The sequence below is a fragment of the Natrix helvetica genome (assembly GCF_964273705.1).
Source record: "Natrix helvetica genome assembly, chromosome: Z".
Lineage (NCBI taxonomy): Eukaryota > Metazoa > Chordata > Lepidosauria > Squamata > Natricidae > Natrix > Natrix helvetica.
The window spans coordinates 142,612,332-142,625,114 of NC_138554.1; the positions used below are offsets into that span (position 1 = coordinate 142,612,332).

At 53.9% G+C, this 12,783-nt stretch overlaps 1 protein-coding gene across 9 annotated transcripts; it reads right to left on the reverse strand.

The window, feature by feature from the left end:
- Positions 1-5,798: 5,798 nt before the first annotated feature.
- LOC309401022 (uncharacterized protein) lies at positions 5,799-12,418 on the reverse strand. 9 transcript variants are annotated; one of them, XM_081969923.1, is made up of 6 exons: positions 12,308-12,418; positions 10,358-10,436; positions 9,082-9,186; positions 8,457-8,537; positions 8,202-8,324; positions 5,799-7,610 (listed from the first exon to the last, which is right to left on the reverse strand). In XM_081969923.1, exons 2-6 carry the CDS (start codon positions 10,404-10,406, stop codon positions 6,247-6,249), a joined length of 1,722 nt encoding a protein of 573 aa, XP_081826049.1. In that variant the 5' UTR covers positions 10,407-10,436; positions 12,308-12,418; the 3' UTR covers positions 5,799-6,246. The 9 variants fall into 9 exon arrangements, with proteins under 9 accessions (XP_081826049.1, XP_081826047.1, XP_081826050.1 ...); XM_081969921.1 differs by having other exon boundaries at positions 10,358-11,497; positions 12,308-12,394; XM_081969924.1 differs by lacking the exon at positions 12,308-12,418 and adding an exon at positions 11,329-12,273.
- Positions 12,419-12,783: the final 365 nt, after the last annotated feature.

Sequence of the window (12,783 nt, forward strand, 5' to 3'; positions counted from 1 at the left end):
TCCCTCACATGTCCTGCACACTGTAAATAAGAACCGCACTGTTTACTAACAGCATTCCTGTGTCAGAATCAGTGTGTGTGTGTGTGTGTGTGTGTGTGTGTGTCTAGATTTCATGCCTTGCATAGTTTTCTCTCAGGGTTCCAAATAGCATCCAAAAGTAAATCAGAGTCCGAGGCAAAAGATTCCTCAAAGTCCCAATTCATTAGGAGAGCCACATTGGCCCATCTGGGGAAATCCCAATCTGAAAGTTTCCCAGTTTTCCACACCCAGTTGAAAGTTCAAGATCCTGCCCCCACACCCACAAGCCCATCCCATGGCCCAATCTCCCACTGCCACGCTGGCAGTTCCACCCACAGTTCCGGTCAGGTGCAGAGACAAAGGATGACCTTGGCTTTCTAGAAAGAATGTTGTTATGGCTACATATCATCTAACTCCATACAGTCCCCCCTCCCATTTCCCCACCATAGAAAATGCATAGTAGGATAATAGAAAGTGAGGCAGGCCAAAGATCCACAAGAAAAGATGGCTGCAGGATCGACAGTTTTCTGCAGCTCCAACTTCAGCCCCTGCCGGAGACTCCCAGCAGCTGGACTGAGAGGTCATTCTGGCCGTGGCTGGGAACAGAACCATAGGATGACAGAGTTGGAAGGGACCTCAAAGGTCTTCTAGTCCAGCCCCCTGCCCAAGCAGGAGACCCTATGTTGGAGAACCTATGACACACGTGCAAGAGGTGGCACGCAGAGCCCTCTCCGTGGGCACATGGCCGTTGCCCCAACTCAGCCGCCTCGTCGTCGGATCTCCGAGGTGTGCATACGCACTCTCCAGCTGGTTGTGGGGTTTCTGGCGCTCTGGGGTGCGGGGGTGCCTTCCGCTTTGGGCCCTCTGTGCCTCAAAGTTTTCCCATCGCTGCCCTGTGCCGTTTCAGACAACGGCCTGTCCAGCTTCTTATTTCCACGGGTTGTTTCTCCTCCTGCCCTCCGGTGCTCTTGGGAGAAGAGGTGGATCTGATCTGGCAGCTCCCACTCCTTCACCCTGCTCCCCGGTGCCAAAGAGTGGGGAGGGGGAGGGGGGCTGGCTTTGGGGACCGCTCCCAAGAGAGCTTCAATCGGCTTGGCTTTTAAAAACATGCAGAGGGCAAATTCATATTTTACTTTCCCCAAAGGGATTTTCAGGTGTTTTTCTATTATCTGACCAGGGTTTGTGAGACACACACACACATACACAGAGAGAGACAGAGACAGAGAGAAAGAGACAGACAGAGACAAAGAGAAAGAGAGAAAGACAAAGAGAAAGAGAGAGACAAAGATAGAGAGACACACAGAGAGAGAGGGAGAGAGAGAGAGAAACAGAGAGAGACAGAGAAAGAAAGACAGAGAGAGAGAGACACACACAGAGAGAGAGACAGAGAAAGACAAAGAGAGAGAGACACACACACAGAGAGAGAGACAGAGAGAAAGAGAGACAGAGAGAGAAACAGAGAGACAGAGAAAGACAAAGAGAGAGAGACACACAGAGAGAGAGAGAGACAGAGAGAAAGAGAGACAGAGAGAGACAAAGAGAGAGAGAGACAGAGAGAGAGAAACAGACAGAGACAAAGAGAAAGAGAGAAAGACAAAGAGAAAGAGAGAGACAAAAATAGAGAGACACACACACAGAGAGAGAGAGAGAGAGAAACAGAGAGAGACAGAGAAAGAAAGACAGAGAGACACACAGAGAGAGAGACAAACCCAGAGAGAGACACAGAGAGAGAGAGAGAAAGAGAGAGACAGAGAGAGAAACAGAGAGACAGAGAAAGACAGAGACACACACACACACACACACAAACGGAGACAGAGAGAAAGAGAGACTGAGAGAGACAGAGAAAGAGAGACACAGAGAAAGAAAGACAGAGAGAGTCAGTGAGAGAGAGAGACAAAGAGATAGATAAAAAGAGAAAGAGAGACAAAAGAATCAAAGAGGAAGAGAGACAGACAGACACAGTTCTCAACTTACGACCACAATTGAGGCCAAAATTCCTGACGCTAAGTGACACTCTTGTTAAATGCATTCTGCCCTGTTTTACAACCTTATGTTAGGAATACGGTCGGGAAGTGAACCAGGCTTCCCCGTGGACTTTTGCTGGGTGGAAGGTCGCCAAAGGTGGATGCTGCAACCGTCGGGGATGCTGTGACCGTCATAATATGGGTCAGCAGCTGAATTTTGATTGCAGGATGCCGCAAGGGTCATAAGACTGAACAACAGTCCTAAGTCGCTTTTTCCAGGGCCGTCGTAACTTGTAGCGGTCACTAAGTGAACTGTCGTAAGTGGAGGGTGGCCTGTGTGTGGACCTGACCCGCCCCCGAGTAGAGGACCTGGTAGACGCATGGAATAGTGCGACTGCCGGGGGCCTAGACCGGGTGGCGCCTTTGCGGCCTCTCCTGCGGCGACGAACCACCCTGGCCCCTTGGTTCACCGAGGAGCTAAGGGTGATGAAACGCCACAAGAGACGCCTAGAGAGTCGTTGGAGATCCTCCCGTTCCGAATTTGACCGAGCACAGGCACGAGCCTATTTGAGGACATACCTTGTGGCACTAAGAGCGGCCAAACGTCAATATTGTGCCGCTCTTATTGCGTCCGCAGATAACCGCCCTGCCGCCCTGTTTCGGGTGACTCGCTCCCTCTTGTTTGAGAGACCGCGGGAAGCCCCTTTACAGGGCAGAGCAGAGGAGTTTGGGAAATATCTACAGGACAAAGTCGCTCAAATCCAGATGGGATGGGCCCCTTTCAGTGGTCCAGCTGAGACGCCCGCGGCAAGTCTTGAGGGACCGCTTTGGGAGGAGTTTGACTCGGTTGCCATCGAGGATTTGGACAGGTTGCGTGGACGTCTGCGACCTACCACATGTTTATTGGACCCGTGTCCCTCCTGGCTTGTACTGGCATCCTGGGAGGTTACACGCGACTGGCTCCTGGGCCTAGTGAACGCTTCGTTGGGTGAGGGGCTCCTACCGACCGCCTTGAAAGAGGCGGTGGTGAGGCCCCTGCTCAAGAAGCCTTCCCTGGACCCAATGGACCTAGTCAATTATCGTCCAGTCTCCAACCTTCCTTTTTTAGCGAAGGTTGTAGAGAGTGTGGTAGCACAACAGTTCCCACGTCACCTGGAGGAAAATGATTATCTAGACCCGCGCCAGTCCGGCTTCCGACCCGGGCACAGCACGGAGACGGCCTTGGTCGCATTGGTTGATGATCTCTGGAGGGCCAGAGATAGGGGCTGTTCCTCTATCCTGGTCCTATTAGATCTCTCGGCGGCGTTCGATACCATCGACCATGGTATCCTGTTGCACCGGCTAGAGGGGCTGGGAGTCAGGGGCACCGTTCTACGGTGGTTTGGCTCCTACCTCTCTGACCGGACGCAACGTGTGTTGGCAGGGGAGCAGAGATCGACCCGGAGGTCACTCACATGTGGGGTGCCTCAGGGGTCGGTGCTCTCGCCTCTCCTGTTCAACACATATATGAAACCGCTGGGCGAGATCATCCGTGGCTTTGGGGTGGGATATCATCTGTATGCTGATGATACTCAGCTATACATTTCCACCCCGAACCACCCCAATGAGGCCGTCGAAATGATGTCCCGGTGTTTGGAGGCCGTACGGGTCTGGATGGATGACAACCGACTAAAACTCAACCCTTCCAAGACGGAGTGGCTGTGGCTTCCGGCCTCCCGGTTCAACCAGTTGCTTCCATCTCTGGCCATCGGGGGCGTGCAACTGGCCCCCATGGAACAGGTACGCAATTTGGGCGTCCTCCTAGATGCCCGGCTGTCCATGGATGACCATGTAACAGCCGTGGCAAGGGGGACGTTCCATCAGGTTCGCCTGATGCGCCAATTGCGCCCCTTATTGGACCGGGATGCCCTACGCACAGTCACCCATGCGCTAGTGACGTCTCGCCTGGACTACTGCAATGCTCTCTACATGGGGCTTCCCTCGAGATGCACTCGGAGACTGCAGTTGGTCCAGAACGCGGCCGCGCGGGTGATTATGGGGAGGACTAGATACTCCCCTGTAACACCTCTCCTGCGCGAGCTGCACTGGCTTCCTGTAGTCTACCGAGTGCGTTTCAAGGTTTTGATTATGATCTTTAAAGCGCTTCATGGCACAGGGCCTAGTTACATGCAGGATCGCATCCTGCCCCATACATCCCTACGACCAATCCGCTCACACAGAGAGGGACTTCTTCGGGTGCCGTCCGCCAAACAGTGTCGGGGGGCGACACCCAGGAGCAGAGCCTTCTCTGTGGTGGGCCCAGCCCTGTGGAATGACCTCCCCCGTGACATCAGGATTACTTCCGATCTCCACTCCTTCCATGTACAGCTGAAGACCCACCTCTTTCAATTATCTGGCCTGGCTCAACCGTAAATTTTTCTTACTCCTCCTGACAGTTCTTTTAAATTTTAAAATTTTAAATTTTAAATTGTGTTTTACAATTGGGGTATTTTAATGGTGACTTTTAATTGTCCAATGTGATGTAATTTGTTACCTCCTCCGCGCATGTATGTCCTGTATATATGTATGTTTATGTGTTGTATATGTTTTATATGCTCCATTGTACGCCGCCCCGAGTCCTGTCTGGAAAGGGAGCGGCTAATAAATTTAAATTTATTATTATTATTATTATTATTATTATTATTATTATTATTATTATTATTATTATTATTATTATTATTATTATTATTATTATTATTAAGGAGTGTGCCCTGGATGCAGTGGGTTAGGGGGAGGGGGATGCTGTTGGGGCGTTGGGGTTCCTTAAAACCCAAACTTTTTGAATCAAGATGAGTTGATTGACCAGGGAAATGGGGAATGTGGATCAAGGCTTCCGTGGCTCCACCTTGTCTTGGAGGGGAAATGAAAGGAGACCCTCGCAGGATGCCCAGAGCGGGGTACGGGTGGGTGGGTGGCCCTTGCAATCAATCAATCCACCAATCAATCAGACAGGCAGGAAGGCAGGCAATCCATCCGTTAGTCAGCTAATCAGTCAGTCAATCAATTAGCTTAATCAATCAATAAGTCAGTTAGTCAATTAATCAGTCAATTAGTCAGCTAATCAGTCAATCAGTTAATCAATTAGTCAATCAATTACAGTCAGTCAGTCAATTAGTCAGCTAATCAGTCAATCAGTCAATCAATTAGCTTAATAAGTCAGTTAGTCAATCAATCAGTTAGTCAGCTAATCAGTCAATCAGTTAATCAATTAATCAGTCAATTACAGTCAGTCAGTCAATTAGTCAGCTAATCAGTCAATCAGTTACTCAGTCAATCACTTATTTATTATTTATTTATTTATTAATCTAATTTATATGCCTCACCCTCTCCACCAAGGGACTCGGGGCGATCAATCAGTTGTTAGTCAGTCAGTTAATCAATCAGTCAATCACTGTCAGTTAAACAGTCAATCAGTTAGACAGTCAGTCAATCAATTAGTCAGCTAATCAGTCAGTCAGTTACTCAGTCAAACACTTAGACAGTCAGGTTGATAAATTAGTGCAGTCAAATCAATCAATTAGTCAGTTAATCAGTCAATCAGTTAGACAATTTGTTTAAGTGCACCACTCACAGTCCCCCCCACACACACACACACCAAGCCCCCAAAGTTGGGGATTGCTGTACTAGACAATCCGTGGTCTGTTGTATCATTCCTCTTTCCAGATGTAATGTAGGTTTCTGCCTCCCCCGCCCCCCGTCACAAGAGCGCCCCGGGGGAGCCTCCTCCTCTTTGCACCCCCCTCCCCCAAGGAGTAGTGTCAGTCATCTGCTCTTGAACCCTGGCGCTTTATTGGTTTTGGCTAACTCACCAGTTGCACCCTGGCCTCCGTTTCAGAAAAGCTACTCCATACCTTACCATCCTTCATTTCACGTTGCTTCTACCGATCCCCCCGGTTACTTTCAGGGACTCAAGCCTTTCTCCTCCTCCTACTAGCTGGATAGCACCGCCTAACGGCCAACAGACTAGTCCCTAGTAAGTGCGCGGTTGGCTAAACGAAGAATTTGGTTAACTGCCGAACCCAAACCGTAAGTGCTACCGCGTGGTCAACTTCCTTTGAGGCTGAGGCTGCCATACTGCCCCCCCCTGCCACAAAGGCGGTGTACTTCTCTGCCGTCCTCTCTCCTGCGGACGAGCATGGCGGGTTTCTACACCGTTCACCCCAAAAACGGTGTCCCAGAAATCAATTAAAGAGTGCCTTCCCCCTCTCACCCCCCCACCCCAAGTTTAAACATTGTCATCTTCGAGTCCAAGGCCTTTGCCGCTGGCTTCCTGCTTGAACTTGGTCAGGGTCTCCAGGGGCACAGGGAGCGGGGAGCAGGAGAGGAGGAGAGGGCGGGCCTGGAGGAAAGGGTTCACGTTCTCCCCGTCGTCCCGGTAGCAGGGCAGCAAGCGGTGCCCCGCATGGGCCGCCTGGTGCCCCTTCAGCTCCTTCCGCTGGCCGAACACCAGGCCGCACTCAGTGCAAGGGTAGACCCGCTCCACCGTGTGGGTCAAGTGGTGAGTCCGTAGGTTCCCCTTGTACTTGAAGCTCTTCCCGCACTCCAGGCAGGGGAAGGGCCGTTCGCCGGTGTGAATCCGCCGGTGCTTCATCAGGGTGGTCTTCAGGTTGAAAGTCTTGCCACATTCGCCGCAGACAAAGGGCCGCTCGCCGGTGTGGATGCGTTGGTGGGTGACGAGAGTCCCCTTGCGGTTGAAGCTCTTCCCGCAGTCAGCGCAGGAAAAGGGCTTCTCGCCGGTGTGGATGCGCTGGTGCTTGATCAGTTCCCCATTGTGGCTGAAGCTCTTCCCGCAGTCGGCGCAGGCGAAGGGCCGCTCGCCGGTGTGGATGCGCTGGTGCCGGGTGAGGTCCCCGTTGCGACTGAAGCTCTTCCCGCAGTCAAGGCAGACGAACGGCCGGTCGCCCACGTGGATCTTCTGGTGGAGGATGAAGGTCTTCCGGGCGCAGAAGCCCTTGCCGCACTCACCGCAGACAAAGGGCCGCTCGCCCCGGTGGATCTTTTGGTGGGTGACAAAGTTGGCTTTACGGTTGAAGCGCTTCCCGCACTCAGGGCAGGAGAAGGGCTTCTCGCCCGTGTGGATGCGCTGGTGCAGGACGAAGGTCTGCTTGGAGCAGAAGCTCTTGCTGCAGACGGGGCACTCGAAGGGCTTCTCCCCCGTGTGGACACGCAGGTGGCGCATCAGGTCCCCCTTCTGGCTGAAGCTCTTCCCGCACTCGGTGCAAGGGAAGGGTTTCTCCCCCGTGTGGACACGCAGGTGGGTCACCAGGTTACCCCGGTGCTGGAACCGCTTCCCGCAGATGCTGCAGGCGAAGGGTCGCTCAGTGGGAGGATTCTTCGTGTGCTGTTCAGCTTCAGCTGTGCCGGAGACGACCACAGTCAGTGTTTCTGCAGCTCTGGGAGATCTTCCAGATACAGACACGGGTGCTGGAGCCACACCCCGAACCCCAGGAGAGGGCAACTGTGCCCCCTGAGCTGCGCTGCGTTTCCTCTTCAACGAACCCCGGGAAGGAGTTCTTTCCGTGGTGTCTCTGCACGGCTCTTGGCCCATCTTTCCGTGTGGCGCGTTGCCACTTTGCTCCAAGCATCTGGCTGGCAGAGGAGAAAGAAGAATTAGCCAGGTGATCTAGGACAGAGTTCCTATATTTTTTCAACATTGAGTACCGGCGTTGGGGGAGAGAGCGGATGGTTCGGTGGGAGCGGCAGTCACTCATGCACGCTGCTCACACAAACAGGTGACACATGCACAGGCTTGCCTGCTGCTCGTGCAAGTGGGGATGTGCACGCTCGCTCACCACTCTCGCTCAAGGCCAGATCTTGGACAGGGGTGTCAAACTCAAGGCCTGCGAAGTGCTTAGATCTGGCCTGCGGGGTCAGCCTGGAAACAATGAAGAAACAACCCGCGGTGCCTCCACCAGAGAACACGCTCGGGAGAGCTGCGCATGGCTCCCACAGGCTCCATTTTTGCCCAAGACAGTGTCTCCTACAGCCCTCTGTCAGTGTAAACCAACGGTGGGGAGGCCGTCGCGGGGAAAAATGGAACCCGGACAGGTTCCGCAAAGTGGGTTGCGTCCTCAGGGTTGTGGTCCTCTGCTTAGACACAGTGCGAACCTCTGAACTGATGTAACAGCTACTAAGGACTCCTATGGCAATCGCAAGTCCCAAAGTGGGACTCCAACTCACCCAGGGGGGGAGAAGTAGGAGGGGTGGAGCAGCCTAAGCCCTCCTCGTCCACCTCGTCATCGTCGTCCTCTTCCTCCTCCTCCTCCGGTTCCATCTTCACAATGACATCGGGCTTGGTGTCTGCTGGGGAGAGGAGGAGAGAGTTGGATCAGCAGGGAAAGGGGAATGGGGGGGGGGCAGCAGCCCCACTGGGGAACAGACCCCCGTATCCGGTCTGCTCTACCCAGGCAGAGCGTTGAGGCCGGGCAAACTCACAGGAATCGGTGCTGGCCTCCCCATCACTCTCCTCCCAGAGAGCGACGTGGTACGACGGTTCTTCCAGCTCCTTCTTGATCCCTGGAACAAGATGGTCAATTGTGTTGTTAGGGCAGCAGTGCGGTTCTCCCTGCCCTGGAGATGCAGGTGCCACACTTCCCGGAGGATGGGGACCATGCCTGGGGCAAGCGACTGGGGTCGTTTGTGAAAAACCTCCTTCCCATGTGGATGACCAGCCACTGGTCAGCAATGGTATAGGGTCTCCTGCTTGAGAAGGGGGTTGGACTAGATGACCTGTAAGGTTCCTTCCACCCCTGTCATTTTCTTATTGGAGACCCTACTACACCATTCAGAATAAGAGAATGACAGAGTTGGAAGGATCCCGGAGGGCATCTAGTCCAACCGTCTGCTCAAGCAGGAGATTTTTACAGAATTACAGAATCACAGAGTTGGAAGGGACCTTGGAGGTCATCTAGTCCAACCCCCTGCTCAGGCAGGAGACCCTTTACCATCCCAGACAAGTGGCTGTCCATTCTCTCCTTGAAAATCTCCAGTGATGGAAGCACCCGCAACTTCTGGTGGCAAGCTGTTCCACTGGTTAACTGTTTTCACCGCTCGGCCTTACCTGCTGTGGGGCTGGACAGCGACAACCTTCCTGGCTCGGCAGGCTCCAGCGGACAGCCGATGCACAACTCCTCCCCCGGCTCCTCCTTCACTGCCACGTTGGCCCCTGGAGGGTTGGAGGGGGTCACAATCAAGGCACGGGGGGCCAAAGGTAGGTTCCCTGTCATTCCCCCCCAAGTACCCCTGTGAAGTCGGGATGACAAGACTCAACAATCCCGAGCAAAACAAGGGAATGGGGCTTTGAGACCCCAAGCCAATCGGGAGGAAGAAGTCTCCCCCCCCTCTGGGCAGGCAGCCAAGACCCCCCCTCCTTACTTCCCTACCTAGATTGTGGGGTCTGCCAGAGGAGGAAGCCCCTCCTGTAAATTAAAGACTCGGTGAAACTTAATTGTCACCAAGGGGAAAGGAAGGGAGGGGGGGCACAACTCAAAGAGGGGGTCTTCCTTCCCCTCCAGCAGGCAGACAGGAAGACCTCTCCCCCCATATATATACACATCTTACAAGGAAGTGGGGGGGAGGGGAATCCCCAGATAAAGGTGTCTCTGTTGTCCATCAGAGGAGACGGTTGTTTCGTTCACTCATGCCGCAAGGAGCAGGGAGGTAAGCGGCAAGCACAAGACCGATCGGGAAGAGATGCCCTCGACTTACAAGAGTTCGCTTAGGGACCGTTCAAAGTCACGGCGGCACTGGAAAAAAGTGACTCAGGACCCTGTTTCACAATTACGACCGTCACAGTGTTGCCGGAACAAAAAGTCAGAGGCTTGGCCACTGACTCGTATTTATGATGGTCGGAGGGTTCCGGGCTCACGTTACCCCGTTTTACGACCTTCCAATAAGCACCATCCATGGGGGAAGCCGGATTCACTTAACAACCATGTGGCTCCCTTAACAACCGCAAGGATTCTCTGGACAACGGTGTGACTTCACTTAACAACCGCAACAGTTCACTTAACAAGTGTGCAACTCACTTAACAACTGCAACAATTCGATTAGCCGCTGCGGCAAGAAAACTCATCAAATGGGAAGAAACTATTTTAACCAATGTTTCACTTAGCAACGTAAATGCTGCACTCGGTCATGGCCGTAGGTCAAGGGCTCCTGTAAGAGGTGAGGCTATCAAATGGCAATCCAGCCAGGAGTGCTTCCCTCTTGGGGGAGAGTCTGCCCTTCAGGGAATTTGTCAGATGTTCCAGCCCGGCTGTTGTGCCCCCCACCTTATCTGGATCACCCCAATTCCGAGGGGGCCCAAAACAGAACCTCGCCTGGCGGTCGCTCACCTGGATTGGGCTCCATCTTCGGGTGTTGCCCAGGTGCCCCGCTTCTCATCTCCGACCAAGGGGGTCACATCAACAGGTCCTGTTTGGGGCAGGGGAGATGACATAAGTGGATGAAGCCCCTCCCCCCTCTGACCCCCAGAGCCAAGAAGAGGGTCCCATATCTCTTCCTGACCTACAGACATTTCATGACCCACCTAGGTAACATCATCAGTGCTAGAAGGGACGTTGTGCAGGGCAGGACGCTAGACAGAATCGAATATCTGTAGCCCTGGGTTCAACTGGGGAGGTTCCAGATGAATACATTACAGGCACTGGCAGTCCTTAACTTATGACAGTTCGCTTAGTGATTGTTCAACGCGATAAACTGACTTATGACCGTCGCAGCATTCACCCATGTCATGCAATGGAAATTCAGGTGCTTGGCGAATGACTCTGTTTATGACGGTCACAGTGTCCCGGGCTCGTGCGATCCCTTTTTATGACCGCTGACAAGCAAAGTCAAGCGGGAAGCCAGATTCACTTAATGACCATGTGACTCACTTAACAATGGCAGGGATTCACTTAATAACTGTGGCAGGAAAGGTCATCAAATAGGGCAAAGCATACTTCACAGATGTCTCACTTAGCAACAGAAATTTGGGACACAATTGTGTAGATAATGCCCAAATTGCTTCCTAGACACACCTTCCTTCCCCCCTCAATCAATCAATCACCATAGAGCTGCAAGGGACCTTGGAGGTCATCTAGTCCAACCCCCCTGCTCAAGCAGGAGACCCTCACAGAATCACAGAGCTGGAAGGGACCGTTGAGGTTGTCTATTCCAACCCCTTGCTCAGGCAGGAGACCCTGGAACATTTCAGGATAACAAAATCATACAACTGGACCCTGGAGGTCATCTAGTCCAACCCCTGCCCTAGCCGGAGACCCTATCCCATTCCAGACAAATAGCTCTCCGGTCTCTTCTTAAACACCTCCAGTGTTGGAGAGCCCACAACTTCTGGTGGCAAGCAGTTCCCCTGGTTAATTATCCTCCGTTAGGAAATTCCTCCGTAGTTCCAGGGTGCTTGTCTTCGGGATGAGTTTCCAATTCCTTGTTTCTGGTCCTGCCTTCCGGCGCATTGGAGGATGACTTTGACCAAACTAAATTAATGGTCAAATGGAAGAGGAGGAGGAGGAGGAGGAGGAGGAGGAGGAGGAGGAGGAGGAGGAGGAGGAGGAGGAGGAGGAGGAGGAGGAGGAGGAAGGACTGTGGGGTCCTTGGGGTTGTCTGAGCTGGGTGGTTTCCTTTCCGGACGTTTCGTTACCAAAGTAGGTCACCTCATCAGTGCAGCATGAAGCAGGCAGCGCCAAGCGGGCTAGCCTCCCTTCCTTCCCTGCCTGCCCCCCCACACACACAGCCAATACCTCGCTGCAGCACGTGGGCATCCCCCCTCCCAATCAGACAAAGGGGGGAGGGGGCGGAGGAAGAGAGTGGGGGGAGGGAGGGGGAGAGACGCAAGAAAAGACCCCTTCCCTCCCGTTAGGACCCCAGCTCCCCAACCCAAAGGAGAGCCCCCGCCCCGAAAGCTTCCAGGCTGGGGTGTGGAGTGAGGGGGGCGGAGATCCGCAGCTCAGAGGATTCGGACCCCCGGCTGTAGCCCCCACCGGGAGACCCCTACCCCCTCTTTTGCCCTCTCTGCTCCGGAAGGCTGGGGGGAGTAGGAAAGCCCCCCCCCTTCAAAAGAGAGGCTGCGGACCCTGCAGGAGTCAGGGACTGAGGGGGGGCATGGTGAAGAGCAGGCTTCCCTCGAGGTGGGCGGCGTTGTATTTGGGGAGGGGTCTCCCCTCCAAACGGGCTGCGAGGGAGCTGTCCAACCGCCGGCTCCGGGAGTCTTCGCGGGTCGGCCTCCATGGGGGGCGGGAGATGGAGGGAGGTCGGTACCTTCCCCCTCTTCCGCCAGAGATACTTACCTGTCCGGCTGGAGTGGGGAGGGGGCGGCGGTGCCACCTGGGTGGGAAACACTTGGGCGCCCAGAGAAGGGGATGCCTCCCCGCCTGCCGCCGCCGCCTCCTTTGTTGGGGGGGGAGGACTACGATTCCCAGCAGCCTCCGCGGCGCTCCGCCCACCCAGCCCCAAACCCCTGGGCGAGCCCACCCCCTCCCCTCCTTTCCCCTGCCCTTCCCGCTTGGCATCGGCCAGGGTCGCCTCCGACAGCAGCTCCGCCCGGCGCCTGTGGAGGGAAAGGCGGACTGCGCTTGGTTCTCCCCCTTTCCCCCCCCCCCCCCAAACAAATCTCTCTCTCTCTCTCTCTTCTATCTTTTTATCTTTCTATCTGTTTCTATCTATCTCTCTATCTATTTCTCTCTCTAACTATCTCTATCTCTCTGTATCTTTCTGTCTATCTCCTCTCCCTCCCTCCCTCTATCTATTTATGTTTCTATCTATG

Bases quoted from the DNA above. Each gene is read 5' to 3' on its own strand.
- LOC309401022 (XM_081969918.1), bottom strand. From the start codon at position 9,247: ATGACAGGGAACCTACCTTTGGCCCCCCGTGCCTTGATTGTGACCCCC. The intron at 8,538-9,081 runs GTAAGGCCGAGC...ATCTTGTTCCAG, and splicing joins GCTGTCCAGCCCCACAGCAG to GGATCAAGAAGGAGCTGGAA. The intron at 8,325-8,456 runs GTGAGTTTGCCC...TCCTCTCCCCAG, and splicing joins GGAGGCCAGCACCGATTCCT to CAGACACCAAGCCCGATGTC.